Raw genomic sequence first — 24,318 nt, 5'->3', positions numbered from 1 at the left:
TGCTGAATCAGATGTCGGGAATCATTAGTCCGATATCCATTTTTATTGATATCCGGATATTGGATCACGATTTCGGATATCGGTTGCTACTGAGCCTATATCCGATATCGTTATCCGTTTCGATATTGTCATCCAACTCTGACTCTTGGAAAGGATGACGATATCAGCTATCTGAGTTTAATATCATATTTTGATACCCATTATGGAATGTTAGTAAAAACAAATTATTTCGTTGAAGCTGTTCGTAGTGCAATTGGAACGATAAAATTGGAACGATATCCGATAAAATTGGAACGATACAGAGAAGATTAGCATGGCCCCTGCGCAAGGATGACACACACAAATCGAGTAGTGCAATGGTTAGGTGAGGAAATTGTCAGCCATCAGGTAAGCAGAGAATTATTTAAGTTTATTATTAACTCGTTTGATAAATACCTCTCAAAAAAAAAATTTCTTCCATATGGGAGTTCAAACTATCATATGGAACAAAACAAACATTTTGTGGCATATATTTTAAACGAGTTAATAAATTACTTAATTTATACTTGATTAATGTATATATATAATATTATTACCTCGTTTAATATATATGCTTTAAAACTTTTGTTTTCTCCCATATGGGACGGATATCGAACAGTTAAGGACGAGGTGTATCTTGGATACCAGATACCGGAATCTGATATCCAGATATCGATATCCGGTATCCGAGATCTGCCTCGTCCTTAACTGTTCAATATGTGTTTCAATATCCATTTACACATGACTGTCGGTATCCGTTCGATATCTGATATCCGGTATCAAAAACAATCCCGATTTTTTCTGGATATTGGATATCGGTTGTCTGACACTAGATATCGGATGGAAATTCCGTAAGCAGAACAAGAGCCCAGCAGGAGCGGAGAGCCCGAGAGGGAAAATCGAGGGAGAGCCTACAACACAAGAGGGAAGCCAAGCGCAAGCCAAGCAAGAACCAAGAGGGAAAGCTGAGCGTGAGCCGAGCGCTTATAAGTGTGACTTATTGTTTGCATCCCAAATGTCGGACGGGCGGGAATGTCTTAGACTGGATTCAGACTGGACGGTTTTCAGATGGTAGTGGACCTGGACCAAAATATTTGGGACAATACGAACTTTGTTTGGGATAGTTCAGATGAACCTCTACAAATTGAGAGATCGGGTGGGACGATCTTCGTCCTGTCCTTTGTCCCCGTCCTTGATGAACGTGCACTATAATCAAGATAACCTACAATATATCCTCAACATTTCATTTTAGTGTTGAAGAAAGTCCAAGTACCTTGAGTGAGTTAAGTGGATGGATGACAGATAACAGATGTTGTGGAAATGCTGAGCTCTCCTTTACTACTTGTATGAAGGAAAATCTCAACATTCATTTAATAATTATTTACAGCTCCTTTACAGCCCAATAATAAAACCTCCAATATGAAAATTTTAAAACAAGAGTTTCATGAGGGGCTACTTTGCATCTTCAATATAATATCCACACTTTATTTTTACTTAAAATCTATAAAATCAAATATATTATAAACTGAAACAACCTTAATATTAGTATTATCATTGATTTGGTTAAAATATACTGACACAAGGCCCATATCTTATAATCAATACTGGCCATAAATGATAACTCAAGATGTATAAATGTGCATACTGCATGAATCTCATCCAATCATGGAAGATTTATTAAGTATAAATTCATCAAAACTAAGATTTTTTAAGTATTAACTAAATATGAATAACCTCAAGTTATATGATTTGGGGATCATCTATGGGACCTAGACCTAAGAGAAGTTTATGAAGAATAAATCCCTTGGTACGAAAACTCACAAAACCTAGTATGAGGAATATATCCAACTGGATAAGATTGAGAAAGACATTTTGTCTAATGAGGTTATAGTAAGACATTGAAATCTGACATAGCATATAGATCCACTATTTCACTGAATAAAACAAAAGCATAACTGAAAAATAAAGTTTAGCTTGACAAGAGTTCTAAAAATTTAAGAAAATTTGGAATGGAGGTCATCCATTGTTAATTGAGAAGGAATGTAACTGAATTTTTAGATTCATGTAAATTTGAGATTGGATGTGCTCTAGTTTAGTTTTACTAAACCACAAAGGCATCATGTAGAGGAGAAAATAGGAAAGATATTGAATGATCCATGTTTTGAGATATGGGATTTTAAATTGTAGTATCAGATATCCTAGTCATATTTGGGAAAAGTTTATCCAAATTTTAAAGGATATCTCACAATTTTCATATCAAATCATACTAAAAAACTTGTAACAATAGAAAACACAATACATGTCAGTATGTTTCATTAGAATTTCGAAGATAAAATATATATGAAGAAATAAGGCTTCAACCAAAAATACATTGTTACTATCTTTAATATAAGGGATTACATATGAACACAATTATACAGATGAGAAGAAACTTTTCAAGGAGAATTATTTAGCGGATGTCATCTTAAATGACTCCAATAAGGCATATTACAAGTAAACATTCATATCTATTCCCAATGTGCATAGACTTTGTCTCTACCATTTAGAATGTTAAATATGCTTACAGAATGAGATATCTAAATTCCGGCGGTAAATAAATCATAACTTGACAAATTTATGTTCAATGTTTTATTAAAATGTAAATATTTGCTAATTCCTCTACCATTTCAAATGATTCATTTGATTTTATCAAATTTAAAAGCTAAGTCATTCAATATAACTACACATTTGTGGGGTAAATATTTTTGGTGCATTTAAAATTTATTTTATATTTCTTGTTCACTTTCAATGAACTAGTTTTAAAATATGGACATTAATTATCAGCATAAAAAATACATAATAATACAAAATAATATTTTTATTATGAAAGCCATCAAAATTTTCAAACATAATAATAATTGATTTCAGGTTTTATAATAGTTGAACCAAGTATATCTTCCACCTCTATTTAAGGAATATTTCGGATGCCAATTATATATGTAATATAAAGACATGAAGAAATTTTTTTAATATGGGAATGTAAATGTGAGATAGCATATAATGAGATGAACCTATGGATGAAAAAACAACCCCAAGTAAGAAGGTGAAAATGTAGTATGTGGAATAGTTATTTGTTACACATTATGAATATCTAATTGGTAAATATGAATTAGTATTATCTATAATGTTGATAATTCTTAATACGAGACAATTAAAAGTGGATTTACATTAATGTAAAAGGCTGAGCATTTTAATTGTAAAAGATGCTCCCTAGTTAAACAAAAATGCTAAAATTCAGTCGCCATGCTCTTCAAACTGATGTTGAAAAATGAAAACAACTTTTTTAGTGATAATCTTAAGTTATTCAAAAGTAACTGTCGTACTTAATAGGAAGAGGTTAATGTGAAAAGTTTTTACTAAAAAAACCAGAGGTATATTTTATTGGTCAAGAAGCTGCCAATTGAATTTGTTAAACCCCGCTGCTCTGATTGATATGATCTTGAATAGTATAAGTTTCCATATTTAGCCATTTTGTATCATTTCAAAATATTATCATGCATGAAGGATAATTGAACCTCAAATGAATTATTGGATAATACCAAAATATGGCCACTCAACACCCTGTAGGTTCCTTATCATCCATTTGACTTCATAAATAAATTTATTATTTGGTCTAACAAGAATCTGCTTATATTTATCTCGTTGGCACAAATTATTTACCTCCTTTGTTCCAATTCAGTACTATATTTGAAAAAAAAGTAAAACACATAATATTAAATAAATTGTGTGTGCCAATGAACAAGATAAATATGTATGAAATACATGTAAGTAATAAAAAATATGATAACACAAAAAACTAGATGTAAGTATTAAAAAATACAAATTATTACACAAATGAACCTAGTACTTTAATTCGTGATCAACCAGAAATTAGGGTTAAATATATCGTTTAAGGCTTCTGTTTTATAGAAAATGATTTATAATTTCGTTACGAGTATAGAGTGATTAATGGTTTAGTGCATAGCGAGCAAGTATTCAATAGGTGAATTTTTATCTTTGGTTTTTTATTTTTTTTAGAATTTTTATATTTTTTTAAGGAAAAAAATCTGATTTAACAAAAAAACCTAGTGAAAATTAATTTAAAATCAATAGAGGAAGGTCAAAAAATATTAATCCAATTTAACCTAATTTATTCATATTTTATAGAATAATTTTGTGAATTTTAATATGACTTTACAGTAGAAAGTACTAATTAATGATAATTTTAAAATACCTTAACCCACACTAGGGGAGTGTTGGGTGATGGTAGACGAAAATGGACATGAGTGGGGTGGAGCTGATGAAAGAGATACAGTGCTGATTGCAATGGAGATGATAGTGGATATGCGCCGATGAGCAGCGGAGCGGGGGGTGAGTGACAATGATTTTACCATCACTGGTGGGATGGAGATCGAGGCGTATAAGCATTGAAGAGCAGCAGCGTTGAAGGTGGTGTGTAAGGGTGAAAGCCTAGGTTATTGACGATGATCACATAGGAAAAAGGACAAAAACGTAACTCAGAAAAAGATAACAATCACACTAACCTCATTGTCACGTGCCCATCGGGCCGAGTGATGCTTTTTCTTCACGTGGATTGATCTGAATGTCACTCCTTTAATCCTTCACTCTTGGAGTACGAGAACATACCTAAAAAAGATTTGAAACTAGAAAATCAATTTGCTAATCGTAATTAGGAACACAATCCAATGATGTCATTTTTACAATGATGGGGGGTTCTATTTAGATATCCAAGATGGTGAATGGATGTAGGATAGAAATGTGAAACTACCCTCAAAATTTCAGCCCGAAACTCCTTCTGTATCATTAGATATCGTTGTTTCAATTTGAAGCAATCTAAGCTATCCAATTTAATCTCTCCTCTGATTTCTCTCCTCTGAATTATATGATGAATTTCCTGCCTGGCACGAACATCTAGGAGTGAAAAAAGTCAATTAGCTTGTTTAAATAAATTTAAAATTATTTTTTAATCATAAAATTATTTTTCTTATGAATTTAACTTCATAAAATTATACAAAACAATAGAAAATCATGAAAATGGAATAAACCACTTTAAATATTTTAATATATTTAAATAGCACTTTTGTGACTTTTAAAAATATTTTATTTGTAACATTGATGTTAGAAAATTACGTTAAAATATTATAAAATAAAGAAAAAATGGGAATTTATTATAAATGTGAATTAAATCATTTTAATTTCTAATAACATGGATTTATGATAATTACAAGGAGAATAAACACATAATGTGCAAGAAATTACTATGAAAAGTAGCATGTAATCTGTGATTATCAATGTAGTAGACATATTCTATTTTCTTATATGATTGGATGTAATATTTAAATTTCATTGCAGGTATTATAGGGTGTAAATTAAAATGGAAGTAGGATGACTGGATGATAATAAATTTCATCCTCCCCGGTTAGAATAAACGAGAGAATAACTTCTATATTTTTTTAGCTCTTTAACTATTTAAATTGATTATTTTAATTTTTTTTATATATCAATCATTGAGTTGGAATCTAAGCTTGAATATGAACTATTCCATTATCGGAGAAAAAATAGGGCAAGGAATGGATAAAGATGCTGCCACATGAGCTAACATGAAAGTCAATCATTCATATATAGTTCATAAATGTTTTGCTTTGTACATTGATCATTGAAATTTTTATATTATGTTTCACTAGTCCCAAGAATACACATAATAAGGCCTAAATTATTACATCAAAATCATACTATATTTATATTCTTATCTATATACATAATGATACACATAATAAGGCCTATATACAAATATAATAAATAATGATAAAATATCAGATATGACACACCATACTGGTTTATGAAACTTTCAATCACCATTATATGCTTTAGATTTTCAAGAGTATATGTATAATTAAAAGTTTGATACTTAAGCCCAAAGAAACACCTAATAAAATCCACTTCTAAATTTTAGGGTTCTTTTTCAGAAACTCAAGGTTTGACGGAAACCAATAAAATTAGTCAAGTAAACTCAATGTAACTATTTGGCACAAAAAGTAATACTTCATCTTATAAGTGTTGGAATTTGAGAGATAATATGTCATCCGCCATAGTATCTGACATTTTAAGGTCTGTTTTAGTCTACCATGTAATATCACAAAAATAAAATCACTATAAATATTTTTAGGGAAAATTTAAGACCCACATATTTATAGTACGATTCAATCATTAAAGCGCCTCATATGTGGAAAATTTTAAATATGTCTAATCATTGGTACACAATTCATTTTATTTTGTAATAAAATTTTCTTTAAAATTTTAGGCATAAAATAATTTACTTAATAAATACTTATAGTTATGTTTTTCATTATGCTCTTTTCCTAATAATTTTGTATCATACAAAATTATCATACAAAACCTGATTTGTTTATTAATTGTAGTAAATAATGGATGTTGTGAGCTTTAGTGGACTTCAAGACAGAGCTTTAGTCGACTTCAAGAAACATGGAAATGACTGGATCTAATATTCATAGTCTTGAAAAATATAGGAGGATCGAAGTTGGATGAGAAATATAAAAGGCTGTTGCAACTAAAAAATCATATACAATGGAAATACACTCTAATGGTGAGCATAAAATTACTCCTTCAAAAGATTGACTTTCAAATTAGAGAAATATGACAGTTTCATTTCAGTGAAATATAGAAAATATTAAAAAAATCTAACTCTACCCACTATTGAGCATATAATCACCTATAATCAACTTGGATTGAGAGAGTATGCACAACAGTTCAAATCCTAGATGAATCACTTCATTTGACTAAATTTTATAAAAAAATAAGAAACATCATTACACTTGTTCCCACAGAATGAGTAAATATAATAAAAAATAATCAATTTAAACAGATAAAAAATTAATGTACAGAGACCGCACAATTTGTTAAATATACTTCCATTATATTCTACAATTTGTTAGATATTCTACACTATTGATGACATAATCAATAATATTTTGCCAGTGTAAATGCCTAAGGGATGACCTGACGGGGGGGGGGAGGTGAATAATTCCCTTTAAATTAACTATATGAAATATGTTCTAACTAGGTAGGAAATGAGGTGGAGGATAGGGCATACTAAGTTAATTTTTTTATACAGCATAGGCTAGTCCTTAATGTTGCAGGGGGATATCCAATGCTAGGTGATGATAAGCTGCAACCAAGTTTGTGTGAGCCCCCCCCAAGAAATATACCAAGAAATAAGGCTTCAGAAGGATACCAACAAAATGAAACATTAGTGAAGCTTTATCGTTGTTGATCCCCAAAGTCTCTTATAAAGTGATAATGCTTGATATGATGGATATTATGTGTCTGTTAAGCCAAATCACAGCACCATGTTTTTATTTAAGTTCATTGAATAAAATATTATGTTCTTTATTAGTCCAATGCGATGTTTATAATGACGCCCATGAATACATGCTATGACCTAGTGATGAAATCATAATACAATGATTGCTAGTATTTAAACATGTATTCTAAATATTCCTATTCAATGGATATTTGAGATGGACACTGAATTATCCAGATATGATGACACTATAGGATCACCTACTTATATGATAAATATGATTGATCTTGTGGGTATTAGTGTGGTGACACTAAGGACAAATAGTGGGTGCTCTTTGGACGAAGAGTTTACTGAATTGATCTGAAGAATCCCTGAATGTTATTATACCTAAATGTCAATTAGGTTGATTCATGTCATGGTTGTATAAGTGATCCATTGACATGAGACACCATGGACATCTCATGGATGGATAGATATATTTTAACTACAACTTATGAGTCTCTAACCACATGATTCAAATATGTCATAACTCAGTTGTTGGAAGAAGCCCAAATAGATGATTGAGTGGTCAAGATGAGATCATCCGCCCTCCCTCTAAGAGGAGATTGATTAAAGGAAGATAATGCAGCAATCCCTGGCTAGGGTGATGCAGGACGACGTCTAGGACGTCGCCTGGGTGGTACCGAGATGATGCTCAGATACTGGGGAGATATGCGGACATCGTCGAAAGACGTCATATGTCGGTGTGGACCTACGGAGATGCGACTATGTGATGCAATAAAACCCTAGGTGATGGTACGTGCAGGCCCCAACTCATGGGGGTTCGCCGAGCTCCGTGCTCCGGGGCGGGAGACCGACGGCTGTAACGGTGAGCTCCTGACCCTTGTCAGAGAGATGAAGGAGTCTACGGTGCCGAACGGACTGAGTCCATTGGTGCTCTCACGTAACGGACAGACTTGGTCCGTACATAGGGTAAACGCTCGATAGGCAATCTCTCGTGTCTGTTTACACTCACCTAATCTATCCTGAGTGCGGTGGAGTGCAATCGAAACGACATACGACAAAAGATAAATAACAGGCGGGCTAGAGGAGCGAGGTACCTCTAGTGGACGTCGTCCTAGAGTCGTGCGCTTGTCGATGCAGAGATACTGGCGGGCAGGGTTGGTGGAGCTGTGCTGGAGGCAGCACGACGTCCCTCGATGGGCAGCGTGGCGCGGCTCAAGAGCGGTGAGGCAGGATCGGAGTCGGCAGGGGAGGAACGTAGAGCGTGGGCGATGGCGGCGCGATGACGGCAGTGGTGTGGGTAGCGACGGCGCGACCACGACAATGGTGCGGCGGCGGCGGCGCGAGCAGTGACGATGCAGATGGCGAGAGGATGTGGCTGCAGCATGTAGGCGGCGCGGGTGACGGGGCCGACGATAGCAGCATGGTGCGACGGCTTGAGTGGCGGCTTGGTGCGGTGGCTCGAGCGGCGGCGCGGCAGTGCGAGCGGCAGCGGTATGGCGACGGCGGCATGAGCGATGGCGTATGCCAGTAGTGCAGAGCACGCGGATGAGCCACGGATGCCCGACGGTGGCGGGGATCCATCGGCGGTGGCGGTTCTGCGTTCGCTATGGCCTGTTGGCGACAGACACGTCCTCATGGCGGCGGCGGCGGCACGTCGGCTGTAATGGCGATGGATCTGGCGATGACGGATCCGTTGGTCTCAGTGCTCTGGCGGTGGGGTCCGGCAACCTCAGGGAAGCAGCGACAGGCTCGAGGTCCTGGCAGGGGGGATCTAGTGGCCCTAGATCGGGGATTCGACAATGGGAAATTGGTGGCGGTGGCGCCCTCAGGGGGCGCAACGGTGGCTTCGGGCGGTGCTGGGCGACAACCTCGACACGATGGGGCGGCGACCTTGACGCGACGGGGCGACGACGTCTGATTCGGCGTTGGCCGACGGCCTCAGGCGACGGGGTGGCGGCCTCAGGATCTATAGGGGCAGCGGTCTAGGGTTTCGGCGACGGGGAAGGCAGCGGTAGCCTAGGGCTCTGGCGGCGGGGGTGTTGCGGCCCATGATTTGGAGCGGGCGGTGGCCTACGGCTCTGGTGGCAGGAATCTTGCGACCTCAAACCAAGGTTCACGCAGCAAGGAATCTGGCAGCGGAAACGGCCTCGGGGAGGCGCGATGGCATCTTTGGGCTTCAGCGTCAGGGATTCGGTGGCCGCATACCAGGGTTTCGACAACGGCGCCTCGGGATTTTGGCGCCGGGAATCCGACGGCCTCCGGTCCAGCCTAGGGCAGTGGCACATGGGCGGCACGACGACCTATCGTTGGTGGTCTCACAAAACGGGGAGTGGGCGACAACTGTTGGCCCCGTTCCCGTTCCATTCCTCCTCTCTCATCCTCTCTTTTTTTGTTTTCTTTTTTTTCCCTATTTGGGAATTTTCCCAAAAATAACTTGACTTTTCTTTATTCTAGACTTGATAACTTAGGGCCCATAAGAGAGGTCCAAAAGAGGGGGGCCCATTAGGGAAAGGGCCCCCCTCATAAAACACAATTAATGTTAATTAAAAAAAAGGGGTTGAGGGGGAAGAGACAAAATGAAAAGGGACGTTGCGAGGACATTGGCCCGAGAAAGTCAAAACTATCTAGATACCTTTCACCCTCGCCTTGGCATGCCGATCTGGCCAGGCTCGAGCCGTTGGGTGTCGTTGGTGACGGCGTGTGCTTCGGCGTCATCCTTGATAGAGCGGGGTCTCGTGCTCCATCATAAGGTAGTGAGGATATTGGAGATGAAATTCTTGAATGATCTCAGTTACATATCAGTACTAATTGAATGACATATTAGGGTTTGTCAATCAACCATATACTAGGTCGTTGAGAGTCTCTCGCAGATGAAGTATTGTACACAAATAGTGAGCGATGACAGTAAAGGTTCTATGAGAGAGTTTGAAGACTACTCAGTATCTTCTAGAGCAAAAGGTGTACCTTGGTACCCCATAGACGAGAAACTTAACCTATCGGTTGAGTTAAATGGATCTTTAGTTAATTAATCTATATGTTGATGTAGTTAATTAATAAGGTTGGTTTATATTTGTTATTAGGCCAATAAAGATATTAACTAGAATGACACGTGGGCCTACAGGGTCACACACATAAGATCATAAGGCTATTGGTGAATATAGTTTGCTTGATGGATTTTTGAGGAAAACTTAAGTAAAATATAAAGAGGGGAAGGGGTACCCATTTTAGGCACCCAGGCCAGCTAGAGCTGCCCCGCTCTTTGCCACCCCCCTCCTCCAACCCCTTTCAAGAAGAGTTGGAGAAGAATAAGTGGAGATCCAAGAGCAACATGATTACGTGGTTACTTCTAGATACTGGGCACGTGAACAGCTTCAGATTAATATCAAAGCGAGCAAATCAAGTGTGGAACAAGTTCCCCACAAGGTACATGCGATGTATTCATTTAGAGATTATTTCTGAATTGATTACAGCTTCCGTTGCATAGAAAATATGTTTTCTATGATTGAACCATGGAACCATAACCCAACATGACATCCTTTGACTTAGCCCCCAAAGCCTTCTTTTCTTCCACCATGAAAGTCTCCACCTAGTTGACCCCCAAAGTCTACTAGGATACACTTAAAGTTTATACATTTAGTTAATCTAATAACAAAAAATATGAATAAAATTTCAACCATATAGATTTGAGATGATATTCAATAAGAAATTATCAAGCCTTGATTTTCATATTTTCATCTCTTCCTTTCTTGGTGAAAAATTGCAATACAAAGAGCAAGCATCAGATATGGCCTTCCACACAGATTTACATGATGTTTTTTCAGAAATATTTCAACAGCAAGTTCGTTTCTAAAATTCATGAAATTCCATATTATCTAGAAACATGTCATTTGATGTCGTTTAGAGGAATTCACAAGGATTAAAAAATAAGGTCTTAGAATTCACGACATTAGTGTCCGTGGTCTGAAGATCGTCATTTTGAGATTCCTGCTAATCAATTTCAAATTTTTATTGAAGATAAAATATATTTATAATATTCATAAATATCCATATCATCTATAATCATGTCATTCGATGCAAAACTGAAGAAATTACAGTGGAACAAAGTAGAGCACTGAAAATCACGGAGAAGATGAAATAAGAGCATTTCGATAAAATTTACAGGAGATTCGCCTGAAAGAATCATCACATAATCAACTCTTGCTTATTATTCATTTTCTCCTGATTCAGTGTAAATTTTATTCAAAACTTTTCATGCATTATTTTGAAGTTTACAAACAAGAGGAGGAAACATCCAAAAACCTTCTAGAAAGATTTCAAGCAGAGAGTATTTATTTCAACATACTTTCTAATGGTGGTTAATTTGATCCTGATAAAGCTTCAATCTACATCAACATTCATCAAAACACATACTTAGGCATTGCATTGAATGAGACTTAAGGATTAACCTTGAATACCCATAAGAGTTGTATGGATGATCTGATGCTAACGTCATTCTTTGGGGCATATGGCACATCCACTTGCCTGCATTAGAATTATTTAGTGGAGACCACGTCGGGAGATGGGTCCTTCCCTCTGATCTTAAACACATCCTATGGGTTCATAAATATTGGGAGATGGGTCCACTGATCCCTCCTCAGATTGGCCTATGGAAATGTTGACTTGTCCAAACCACAATTTTTAATGGGTTAGTTCAGTTTCAAGCCCAATTTCCTTCTCTCACTTAGGGCACACTGAATATCAAATGAATCTGTGAAGACCATGGGGCCTTGTTATTGAAAGAAAAACAAATAACAAGGACGCCTTTTATCATACGTCAGTTTTAAGAACTTTGACTTTTATTCACAGTATCAGAATGTTATAATTTTTCGTTCATTTGTTCACTCCTTCAATCAAGAAATATGTATACATTGCGTTCTCATTGTATACTTGAAGGAGATACTGAAGAGCCCTGAGAGAAGCTACGATGGCCCTGCGGGATCTCCTTTCTTTTGATGTTGTCGAGGAGAGTGTACTTATTGTTGTAGCACGTAGAGTCGCAAGGGTAAGGGCAGTCGATCTCTCTGAAATCCTGCAGGTCGTAGAACCAGAGCCCCACTGCCTCTGCAATCGTCTTTAGAGGTATAAATGTCATAGAGGGCAAAGAATGACCCGGATAAATATTGGTAGAAACAAGAGAGAGAGAGAGGAGAGGAGAGGAGAGAGGGAGGAGAGAGATAAAGAGAGAGGAAAGGGTGGAGAGAGAAAGAAAGAGAGAGAGGAGAGAGATAACGAGAGAGGAGAGAGAGGAAAGAGAGATAAAGAGAGAGTAAATAGAGGAAAGAGAGATAAAGAGAGAGGAGAGAGTGGAGAGAGAGGAGAGGGAGATAAAGAGAGAGTAGGCATCGGGGATCGGATCGGATCGTTTGAATCTTGATCAACAGATTCGAACGATTTGTTCGAATCTTTCGATCGAACAGACCCTTTGTTCGTGTTCGATTGAAAGTTTCGAACGAACAATTTAATTCTTTCCTGTTCGATTGCCATTTGTTCAACCTTGTTTGAACAAGTTCAAACAATTTTGAACAAATGGCCAGCGGCGCCAGTGACTCTCTCTAGTGGTCGCTGGCACCACTGGCGGTCGTTGATGGCTGCTGGCCGGCGCTGGTGGCCCCTGGCTGGCGCTAGCGGCCGCTGGCTGGTGCTGGCGGCAGCTGGATGGTTAGTGGCAGGCGGTGGGCGGCCGCTGGCAGGCGATGGCGGCGGCTGGATGGTCGCTGGCTGGTGGTGGGCGGTCGCTGGCCGGCGCTAGCGGCCGCTAGCCGGTGCTGGTGGCCGCTGAATGGTCGCTGGCTGGTCTTTGGCGTCGCTGGCGATTGCTTGGCGGCGTTAAGCGCGCTGGCGGCGCGGCCGCTGCTGGCGTCGCTGGCGGCGGCAGCGGTGCTGGCGGCGCGCGGCGCTGCGTTAGCGGCCGCTGCCAGCTGGCAGCGGCAGGATGGTTAGTGGCGGCGGTGGCGCCGCCGGCAGCGATGGCGGCGGCTAGATGGTTGCTGGCTGGTGGTGGGCGGCCGCTGGCCGGCGCTAGCGGCCGCTGGCCGGCTTTTGTGGCTGCTGAATGGTCGCTGGCTGGTGCTGGGCGGTCGCTGGCCGGTGCTGGGCGGTTGCTGGCCGGCGTTAGGCGCAGCTGGGCGGCGCTGGCCGCTGCTGGGCGTCGCTGGCGGCCGTTGGTGCCACCGGATTCGAACATTCAATTTGATTCGAACAATGTGTTCGAATCGGATCTTATTCGAACATTCGATTTGAACAGCCACCTTGTTCGAACAATCCGTTCTGAACAGATGCTCATATCGGGTTCGGATCGGATTCGAACGGGGCAGATCGGTGTTTGGATTCGATTGTTCGAATTGCCGATCTGATCGAACATTCGAACGATCTGTCCGAATCCCCGAAGCCTAAGAGAGAGGAGAGAGAGGAGAGGGAGATAAAGAGAGAGGAGGGGGAGATAGAGAGAGAGGAGAGAGAGGAGAGAGAGGAGAGGGAGATAAAGAGAGAGGAGGGGGAGATAGAGAGAGAGGAGAGAGAGGAGAGAGAGGAGAGGGAGATAAAGAGAGAGAGAAGAGGGAGGAGAGGGAGATAAAGAGAGATAGGAGAGAGAGGAGAGAGAGGAGAGGGAGATAAAGAGAGAGAGGAGAGAGAGGAGAGAGAGGAGAGGGAGATAAAGAGAGATAGGAGAGAGAGGAGAGAGAGGAGAGGGAGATAAAGAGAGAGAGGAGAGAGTGGAGAGAGAGAAAGAGAGAGGAGAGAGAGAAGGAGAGAGGAGAGAGTGGAGAGAGTGGAGAGAGAGGAGAGAGTGGAGAGACAGAGAAAGAGAGAGGAGAGAGTGGGGAGACAGAGAAAGAGAGAGGAGAGAGTGGAGAGAGAGAGAGGAGAGAGTGGAGAGAGAGAAAGAGAGAGGAGAGAGGAGAAAGAGAGGAGAGAGAGAAAGAGAGAGGGGAGAGAGTGAGAAAGAGAGAGGAGAGAGTGAGAAAGAGAGGAGAGAGAGAGAAAGAGAGAGAGGAGAGAGTGAGAAAGAGAGAGGAGAGAGTGAGAAAGAGAGGAGAGAGAGAGAAAGAGAGAGAGGGGAGAGGGAGAAAGAGAGAGGGGAGAGAGAGAGAAAAAGAGAGAGGAGAGAGTGGAGAGAGAGAGAAAGAGAGAGGAGAGAATGAGAAAGAGAGGAGAGAGTGAGAAAGAGAGAGAGGAGAGAGTGGAGAGAGAGAGAAAGAGAGAGGAGAGAGTGAGAAAGAGAGAGGAGAGAGTGAGAAAGAGAGAAGGGGGACAAAGAGAAAGAGAGAGAGGGGGGAGAGAGAAAAAGAGAGAGGAGAGAGAAAGAGAGAGGAGAGAGAGAGAGAGAGAGAGGAGAGAGTGAGAAAGAGAGAAGGGGGACAAAGAGAAAGAGAGAGAGGGAAGAGAGAGAGAGGATGTACCGAGTTTCCGAGGACGGGGGAGCTGGTGAACTTCCAGGTAGCAGTGAGCTCTGTTTGGCAGTGAGCAAAGCATGAATTGATGAAGAAACCATTTGTCGTGCTCGCGATTGCTCCATCCAAGTTATTAAGAAACTCATGTCTAAACCCTGGAAAAACGAATGAACCAGTGACATTCTCATTCACGATTTTTCTATAAGGTACATGCAAATCAATAAAAAAAGAGAAGGGGATAAGTAGAAAGATTACCCTGCATCGCTTCTATTTGGTTCGTATCGCACTTTGTGATATCTGTTCTACACAGCTTCCAGTAGCCTTCTTGGTCAGACGACAATGGAACAAGAACGTTTCTGATCTGGGAAATACACGGATAAACTGATTTTGGTCGACGAGTTCCGTGACTATCATAACAACATAATAAGATGAACAAGACAAATAATAATGAGCACCTGCCAGGAATCATAAGCCGCATTGAGGATAAACAGCGGCGTACGAACATGCGGAGCCACGTACTGTGGGAAGAAACACTACGACAGAAAATTTGCCCAATGAGATTGAAGTAGTTGAATCATTTTTCTGTATAAAAAACGCTTCAATTAATCCCACCATATTCGGCTCCATTTTCGACGTGCAGGACTGGGGGAGATTTCTCACAGAACCCTTCACAAGCACCGAAAATTGTCACAATCTAAAGTTTTGATTCAGGAGAAGCTAAATGCCGAGCTCAAATATGCGTACATGCGTCTCCACAATGCTCTGGAAGTAAGTTTTGATGTAATCATCTCCAGATATATCTTTCCTGCGGGAAGATGAATTAGAAGCACATATTAAGATCAAGCGCCTGCCACTACGCTAAAAACTATTGATTATTGCAAGAGAATTAATTTTCCTCTTAAAACTTTTGTTGGCAGTTGTCTTCAATATTCCCCTTCAACACCTGCCACTTGGGCTTTAACATGTCATGCCTAGGGCTCAAACTTTTAACTTGAGTTCCGATACCATATTAAACTTTTCTCCACTGGGTGTTGTCTCCATTCTCCAACATTCCCCTCAACACCTAACACTAAAGGTTAATGTGTTGTGCCTAGGATTCAAACTGTCAACTTGGGACTATGTTACAATATAAAGATTCAAGAGCCTACCATTGTGCTAAAAGCTATTGCTAATAGCAAAGCTGCTACTTTTCCTCTTAACTTTTCTAGTCAGGGTATTACCTTCAACATTCCCTTCAACACTTACTACTAAGGCTTAATGTATTTTGCCTAGGATTGAAACTGTAAACTTTGGCCTCGGATAGAATGTAAAGCCTCAAAAACCTACCACTGCGCTGCTTTTCATCTTCAAAATTTTTAGACAGGGTGTTGTCTTCAAGATTATACTTCAATACCTAAGGCTTAAGTGTTGAGAGTTTTTAACAAGGGCTCAAACCCTTAAATTTGGCCCGAATACTCCAATAGCATTCAAGGAAATACCATTGTGCTTAAAGCTATAGCTCATAACAAGGGCGATGCTTTTCATCTTAAACTTTTCCAGCCAGGGTGATGTTTTCAACATTCTCCTTCAACACCGACCACTAAGGCTTAACGTGTTATGTCTAGGATTGTCACCCTTTACTTCGACTTATACAAGAGCCTGGAATTGTTCTAAAATTTCTAGTTAATCTGAAGGGCCATAACTACTTTTCATTTCAATCTTTACTCCACAGGGTGTGGACTTTACTATTTCTTCTCAACACCGACTACTAAGCCTCAACTTGGGCTCTGATATTACGGTAAGATTCAAGCACCTACCATTACGCGCTAAACGCTGTACCAAATAAAGAGTAAGTGGGACATACAAGTTGACGAAGTAGCCGCCGTCGGAAAGGCACTTGACGCGTGTGTGGTTAGGGAGAAGAGCTCGGAAGCGATCGCAGTGGAGGAGCGAGGTCAGCCCTCCAGCAGAGCAGCCGGAGAGAAGAGCCTGTTCAAATATGCTATCTTAGACATTCCATCCAAAGCGTAGGGAGTAGCATGGATGGGACAAGGACGATGGGTTACGTTCGTGGCGTTGCGCATTCCTTTTGAGAGCAGATCTTCCATGACGGCGTTGAAGATCCTTGCCCCGCGGTAATGCAAGTTGGTCGCCTTTGCGGGAGGAAAGAAGACAGTGCTTCATCATCAGATGGTGGGAATACCAAGAAGAGAGGTCTAAGAAGGATTAGGAGAAGAAGATAGAGGAGCAGAAGAAGAAGAAGAAGAAGAAGAAGAAGAAGAAGAAGAAGAAGAAGAAGCAGGAGAAGGAGAAGGAGAAGAAGAATGATAATAATAATAGTAAGAATAATATTGGTAACAATAATCATAAGAATGATAATAATAATAATTATAATAAGAAGAGAAAGGAGGAGAGGGATAAGAGAAAAAGATAAGTCCATGAAAAGAGAGAAGGGAGAGATAGGGGAGACAGAGGGTAGAGCGAGAGAGGGGAGAGAGAAGGGAGAGAAAGGGGAGAGAGAGGCGGGAGAGAGCGGAGAAGAGAGAGGGGGGGAGTGAGAGGGAGAGAGACACAGACAGACAGAAAGAAAGACAGACATAAAGAGAGAGAGACAGACATAGAGATAGATAGAGAGGAAAAAGATAAGTCCATGAAGAGAGAGAAGGGAGAGATAGGGGAGACAGAGGTAGAGTGAGAGAGGAGAGAAAGGGGAGAGAGAGGCGGGAGAGAGCGGGGAAGAGAGGGCGGGGAGAGAGAGGGGAGAGAGACACAGACAGACCGAGAGAAGACAGACATAAAGAGAGAGAGACAGACATAGAGATAGACAGAGAGAGAAAGACAGAGAGAGAGAGGGAGAGAGAGGGAGACAGAGGGGGGAGAGAGAGGGGAGAGGGAGGGGGGGGAGAGAGAGAGAGAGAGAGAGAGAGAGAGAGAGAGAGAGGGAGAGAGAGGGGAGAGAGACAGAGAGAGAGAGTGGAGAGAGACACAGAGAGAGGGGGGAGAGAGACAGAGACAGAGAGAGAGAGGAGAGAGACAGAGAGAGAGACACAGAGAGAGACTGAGAGAGGGGGAGAGAGAGAGGGGAGAGAGAGGGGGGAGAGAGAGGAGGGAGAGAGGGGGGAGAGAGAGGGGGGGGAGAGAGAGGGGAAAGAGAGAGAGACAGAGAGAGACACACAGAGAGGGAGGGGAGAGAGAGAGGGGGGAGAGAGACAGCCAGACATAGAGAGTGAGAGACAGAGAGACAGAGAGACAGAGAGAGAGAGAGATGAAGATCGAGCAACAAGAATGCACACCGATGAGAGATAGGAGGAAATGAAAGGACTAGTAGAAGGGATCTCACAGGGTCGACGGCGTCAACATCTCCGGTGAAGGAAGAGCCATCACAGTACCCGACCTTCACCCTGTTCCAATTGTGAAAATCTGCATACGACCAAAGAAAGAAATCAGAAGTCGCCCACAGCGCAAGAACGAAAACATAGGGCTAAATTGCTGAAGTTCAGACAAGGATTCAGCTCCCCGTGGTCATTTAAGATGCCGGAGAATCGAACTGGCGCGAAGTCCCTTGTTGAGCCTAGCCTCCCCTTACTGCGTGACAGGCAGTTCGTAACATTGTGACACCAACCTCCACCCTGATCATCATCAACGCAAATTAAGGTCTTCAAACTTCGAAAACTTTGCCTACTTTTATTCACAAGCCACTAAACCCTTGTGACTCCCCAAACCTCTCATCCAATGCTGAATCGTCCCCGTTATCTCCTGCACCGATAATCATTTTTCTATTTGTTTCTTTGTCACCTACTCATCTCTCTTCCCTTTTTGTCGCACAATTTTCAACGGGTGCAAGGCGCCCAGCTACCTATCTTGTTTTTCGAAAATTATTAATGGGCTCTTACCTTTGTTCAACTACCTCTCACCCAATTCTAAAATAGCACAATCATCTCCTATCCGTGTGAATCTCTCTCTCTTTCTCTTTCTATCCATCTCTTCTCCCCTATCACTCATTTCTCAAAATGATACCTAATAAGTCCCTCACCATTCTCTCTCCTCTCTCCTTTATCTCCCACCCATTACTCAAAGAGTTCCCTTATCTTTCTTCTTTGCCTCTCTACCAATCAGTGCATCCTCTCTTGTCCATAGCACTTTTGTCCTTCCTACTGTATCAGGCCTTCTCTCTGTCTGTTCCATGAATGGAATGGAGAGACGTCAAGGCAATGACAAGAAAGTTAGAACATTCTACGTCTCGACAGACGGTCCCAACGCGTGGGATAAGGCCAGAAGAGAGCTTCATCGCCGTTGCCTGACGAACACAATTGCCCACAAAAAAACCAAAGGCATATGCGTGCGGGCCTCACCTCGATGTGAACCAGCCAACTACTCTCGCCGGAGCCGAATCCGCCGGAGAATTGGTATCCCGGCGGGCTGCCATCGAGGCACACTGCCATTGAAATCCTTAAGATTTGATAAAAAGAGATCGTTGGAGATAGACAGAGGCACTGAAGAGGGACACCGAATGAAACATTATAGAGAGAAGAGAGTTGCCTGCTCCTTTGGCGACGGCACTGTGCAGAATCGTTAAACCATTTTCAAGATCATCCGTTGCTGAGGCCAGCGCGAGAGCGCCGAGAGAAAGAAGAATGAGACGAACGAGATTGAGAGAAAGCCGCTTTCTTTCCATACGATTCGACATCTGAAGAAGAACATGGAAATTGGTTTCTCCCGGCATTGTAGAGTTCACATAATTCTTCCATCCATCAATCTCAATAAACCGATGAGGGGAATCATATCATTTAAAGATCGAACCTGGTAATTTTCATTGACGCCATCGAATTCGCGACCTGGCCCTCGCACCATTGTTCTTCTCCTCTCTCTTTCTCTTCTTCTTCTTCTTCTTCTTCGACTCTCTGTCGGCTCCTCTTTGAGTTTCACTCTCTAGAAGGGCAATAAAAAGAGCGAGGGAAAACCATCTTTCTCGATCGCATCCACCAACCTTCACTTGTATCCCCTGCTCTCTCTCGGGGATCTGCATCACCCCTTTCGCTGTCACGGGCACGTCGAAGCGTCTAGTGGCCTTCAACTACGCGGGACTCTTTGAAGCAGACGGTTTTCTTTTGTTTCCACGCACCTTTTCCGCCTTCCTCTTTCTTCTTTACTCTCCTCACCGACAAATCTCTCTCTAACAAACGAGACGGTACTCTTCGCTCTCATTATTTCTCACGCACCCTCTCTCTCTCAGTCTAATGAATGGAGGGCAGTTTTGTTATCAACTGGGAAAGAATACCCAGTTCTACTAAATAGTATTTCTAAGTCTTTCTCGTCAAGAGAAGCGGTGGTTGAGTTCGACCGTGCCGACTATTTTCTCTCTCTCAACAGTGAAAGGAAGGGATATCAGCGGTCCATGCGCATGCACATGAAGAAGGTGGAATTTGTTCCTTATTCATTTATTCTTGGTCTGCCAGGGATATTCAAAAAATCGTCATAGGCCGTGTTTATTCTTAAGTACTAGTTTCAGGTGCAAGGATATAACCGGGAAACCGCGATATTTACGGGGTAATTGAACCATGGAATTTCGAGATCTACCTTTTCCAAACGCCGAAGCCCAACCTCGAATTCGGCCTCGGCTCTAGCGACAATTAAATGCAGCTGTCTTGCCGACAATGTCTGATAATCCATATTGCCTGCCGCTGCAGGTCTCAAGTGCTTCTTTTCTCGCTTTCACTTCTTTCACTTTTTTAGATCATCAATGTTACAAAACTCTATATTTTACCTGATTCCACTCGCTTTGTTTCCCATCAAATTATAAACAAGATCTTGATTTATGTTTCTCTTCGTACCTAGAACCAATCTATCCTAGACTCTGCGAATGGTGAAAAAGGAAACTGAAAATAAAGATGTGGAGTATTCCATGACGTGCCAGACCAGTTTGCTAAGGGTAGTTGGATAGGGGAAGAGGGCCTATTTTCACGTTTGGGAGAGGCGCGAAAATGTGGAGGTTATTGTTCATGTCAGCTCTCCCTATTTTGTCTTTGTTAGAGTGGGCCACACTAGTATTAAAAACTCATAAAATTTAGCTTATTCTGGTTTTGTCCCTTGTTAATGGGGTCTGACACGTCATAAATTTGGGGTTTTTTGTTGGGTGTTACCTGCGTAATGGTAAGTTCTTCCTGTTGTCGCCATCCCTCCCTCTTCTCCCTCAGGTCTCAATGTGGACAGTCCTTGGCACGTCAGATCTCCTTTCTGAGTAGAGCCACCATAGATCTGGTAAGATCTCCTGATCATTTCAGTTACACCTAGAGGAGAGGGTGCTTAAGAAGTAATCAATAAGATAGGAGGCACACAAGGAGAGACTTCCAGGGGTATGTTTGGTTTTGGTTGCCATGATTGTCGATCCAAAGACAATTCATGCAGCAGAATTAAAAAAATTATAATAGACCTTTTAAAAGATAAAAAATGATGATTGAATAACCTTGCAGAGACTAAAATCCACTATCTTTTGGTTTCTTGAACGAGTCATCATGACTTAGATAAGTGTTTGGCCTTTGTATATGGTGGCGTGGACGCCATCGCATCGACACAGGACGCGCCGCTGCCATCAACTGAAGTCAACGTCTCCGCCACAGACACACCGCCACAGTCAACCGACGTCAATACCTCCGCCACGGACACGCCGCAACCATCTCCGCTACGCAAATCTCCACGCACGCACACTCCTTTGCGCATCATGACACGTCGCCAACGGCAGATCAACAACTGCCCCTTGGCGTTACACAAAGCATGTCCCTCGTCTTTAATTTCTCGTATTTAATTTCTCATCATTAAGTTGTGTTTTCTCTTTCCTCCAAGGCCTATATGTATAGGCCATTGTTTCAAGAAACAGTTAGGCAGTCATAATTCAAGAATTGAGTTTTTGTTTAACTCTTCTTGGAGGATTGCCCAAGCCTCTCTATCCCTTCCTCAACCCTACCTCCGCCGCCTCCGCCGCTGCCGCCGCCGCCACCACCATCTCGCGTCGTCGGTCACCGTCCTTCTCCTCCTCTCCATTCCTCCCCTTCCTTCCCTTCCCTCTTCTCTCTCTTTCTCTCCCCTTCTTGTCCCTCGTGCTTGGTAGTCCTAGGTCGCCGTTCAGGCCGCCCACCTTGGGCCACCAAGGATGCCCCAGGCCGCCCCATCAAGGGCCGCCCAGGGCCGCCCCAGGCCGCCCACGCAGGGCCGCCCAAGGCTGCCCAAGGCCGCCCCATCAAGGGCCGCCCAAGGCATTCCCCAGGCCGCCCAGGCTCTCCGCCCAGGGCCGCCCAAAGGACTGCCCCAGGCAGCCCCTGCCAGGACTGCCCACGGCTGCCCAAGGGCCGCCCAGGCAGCCCCTGCTAGGGCTGCCCAAGGCCGCCCTCAGGCTGCCCGCTTGGGGCTGCCCGAGGGCCACCCATGCCGCCCCATCAAGGGCCGCCCAAGGCCATCCCCAGGCCGTCCAGCTCTCCGCCCAGGGCCGCACAAAGGACTGCCCCAGGCAACCCCTGACAGGTCCACCCAAGGCCGCCCAAGGGCCGCCCAGGCAGCCCCTTCCAGGGCCGCCCAAGGCCGCCCTCAGGCTCCACACTTGGGGCCGCCCAAGGGCCACCCAGGCCGTCTCGACCAGGGTTGCGAACGCTGCCCCAGGGCACCCCAAGCCTCCTGCCCAGGGCCGCTTAAGGGCCACCCCTGGCTGCTCGCCTAGGGTCACCCTAAGGTCGCCCAGCCGCCCGGTCAAGCCTCCTGCCCCGTCTCACCGTGTCTGCACTCATCCGTCTCACCCACCACCAGGGCCGTTCAACGCTCGAAATGTCTAGATCCCATCATCTAGTGGGCCTCTCAACGCCCAGATTCGCCCAACCTCGTCACGATCAGAATTTCCCGCATCCTCTTCACACGTGAAGATACCGAGGTACGCCTAAACTCTTTGGTGTCGAAGTGTTCTCCGTCCAGTATTTCCTCGAGAAGTCTCCACCGTCGTCAGATTTGTTTTGATTTGGATTTTCCTTAAATTCTCTTCGAGTGTTTCTATTGTGACATGAATTCGGGTATTGATTTTGGTGCTTCGGCATCGTCGCGGTGGGTGAAGACAGTACTCCCGTCCTCGACGAGGATCGGAGTTGCACCACCAGTATTTTATCGATTATAAACTCCGAATTCGTCCTAGTGGATTTTCGTGGTCTGTTTTATCCTCCCCATTCAAACCCCTCCAGTACCCCTCATCCGTCGTTGTCGTATCCACCTCCTCAGTCACCCTTTCATTAGTTGTCCTACATCGGTACATATCCACACAGTCATGGACATATCAAATATTATAGTATTCTACTACATAAGCATCATGATAGATCTGGAAATAATCTCCTCATTATTATGGTTGTGCACTACTAAGAGAGGGTGCCTTAATGGACAAATGAGGAAAAGGATGAATGCCCAGGGATGTCTCGTGGGTGCTTTTTTGGACTTTCTTCTAGTCATACATGATGTGAGTTAAAAAAACCCTTACGGTTTACATATATTATTTGCTTCTAATAATACTTCTGTGTATGATGTGCTAAGCCTATGTACTTGTCTAGATAATAACTCCAATATCCCGATACCCTTTTATTGACAATCCTCATAATTATCTATGTCAAACTGTCACACGGTCAAATCCCGAGCTAGGTCTCTGGCTCGAATCTATCGTGTGCCGGCCTCAGTGCTCGGAGCAAAACACTAAGCAGTCTTGATCTCTTGCAGCGGAAGTCTTTGCAAATGCTTAAGATAGCATAGAAGGGGTTAGAGGAGATGGTGGGAATGCAGCTCTGTCTGGGAACAGGGTCATTGCATTAATATCATAAAAGAGTACATCATCGTTGGGACCATTACATGAGGGAAGACGAGGGGTGATACAATGAAAGAGACGAGGCGCCTTGCACGAGGGTAGTGTTGCTGCACTACCTCGAGGCCACCGCTCTGCGTGCGCACGCTCGCTCTGCCGCTACACAAGTGCCCCGGGCCCAGCGCCGCATGCCCGCGGGCATGGCGATCACACATGCCACCCCTGCCTCAACGATCACACACGCCACCAGCACCCGCGTCAACACCTTCGCGCGCAGTCCACGCGATGCCGCCACATTCGATGCCCCAAGCTGGGCACTGCGCGCCCAGCACTACTCGCGGGAGCGCTACGCGCCCTCTGTGCCGTCTCGGTGCTCTCAGCGTGCCACATGCCTTAGTCTCTTGGCGGGATGTCTCCCAGCCACGCGCCCTGCACACGCACTGCGCGCGCTGCCTGCGCGGCCGCTGCGCGGCACCCCGCACAACTCCGCGCGCTGCACCAGCAGCACGCTGCCCGGCTTGGACATCCCGCACCCGCATGCAGCACTTCCCGCTCCCGCACAACACTTGGTGTTCGCGCATCGCGTTGGCACCCGTGAGTGGCGCTTGGCACGTACGCGCACACGCCTGCCGGCCCGCGCGCCCAGCATGCACAGACTTTACCTGATACGTCCTACCTTGGGTGTGGACGGGTACGTGCACCGT

At 43.3% G+C, this 24,318-nt stretch overlaps 1 protein-coding gene and 1 non-coding gene across 4 annotated transcripts; one reads left to right on the top strand and one right to left on the bottom strand.

Moving 5' to 3' along the window:
- The first annotated feature begins 261 nt into the window (after nucleotides 1-261).
- Nucleotides 262-366, top strand: LOC144712558 (U6 spliceosomal RNA). Its single transcript, XR_013583825.1, has one exon. It is a non-coding gene; the product is annotated as a U6 spliceosomal RNA (small nuclear RNA).
- An 11,835-nt stretch (nucleotides 367-12,201) lies between these two features.
- LOC144712206 (pectin acetylesterase 8-like) lies at nucleotides 12,202-19,877 on the bottom strand. Of its 3 annotated transcripts, none has more exons than XM_078586410.1 (13): nucleotides 19,594-19,877; nucleotides 19,333-19,480; nucleotides 19,146-19,228; nucleotides 18,296-18,422; nucleotides 18,134-18,213; nucleotides 16,860-16,946; nucleotides 16,658-16,782; nucleotides 15,559-15,619; nucleotides 15,427-15,480; nucleotides 15,270-15,347; nucleotides 15,070-15,175; nucleotides 14,824-14,969; nucleotides 12,202-12,494 (listed from the first exon to the last, which is right to left on the bottom strand). In XM_078586410.1, exons 1-13 carry the CDS (start codon nucleotides 19,642-19,644, stop codon nucleotides 12,300-12,302), a joined length of 1,341 nt encoding a protein of 446 aa, XP_078442536.1. In that variant the 5' UTR covers nucleotides 19,645-19,877; the 3' UTR covers nucleotides 12,202-12,299. The 3 variants fall into 3 exon arrangements, with proteins under 3 accessions (XP_078442536.1, XP_078442535.1, XP_078442537.1); XM_078586409.1 differs by having other exon boundaries at nucleotides 12,202-12,484; XM_078586411.1 differs by lacking the exon at nucleotides 19,594-19,877 and having other exon boundaries at nucleotides 12,202-12,484; nucleotides 19,146-19,242; nucleotides 19,333-19,470.
- Between the last annotated feature and the right edge of the window lie 4,441 nt (nucleotides 19,878-24,318).

The sequence above is a fragment of the Wolffia australiana genome, chromosome 14 (genome assembly GCF_029677425.1).
Source record: "Wolffia australiana isolate 7733 chromosome 14, ASM2967742v1".
Classification (NCBI taxonomy): domain Eukaryota; kingdom Viridiplantae; phylum Streptophyta; class Magnoliopsida; order Alismatales; family Araceae; genus Wolffia; species Wolffia australiana.
The sequence above is the reverse complement of the archived record's forward strand: the minus strand, read 5'-3'. Positions and strand labels throughout refer to the sequence as shown.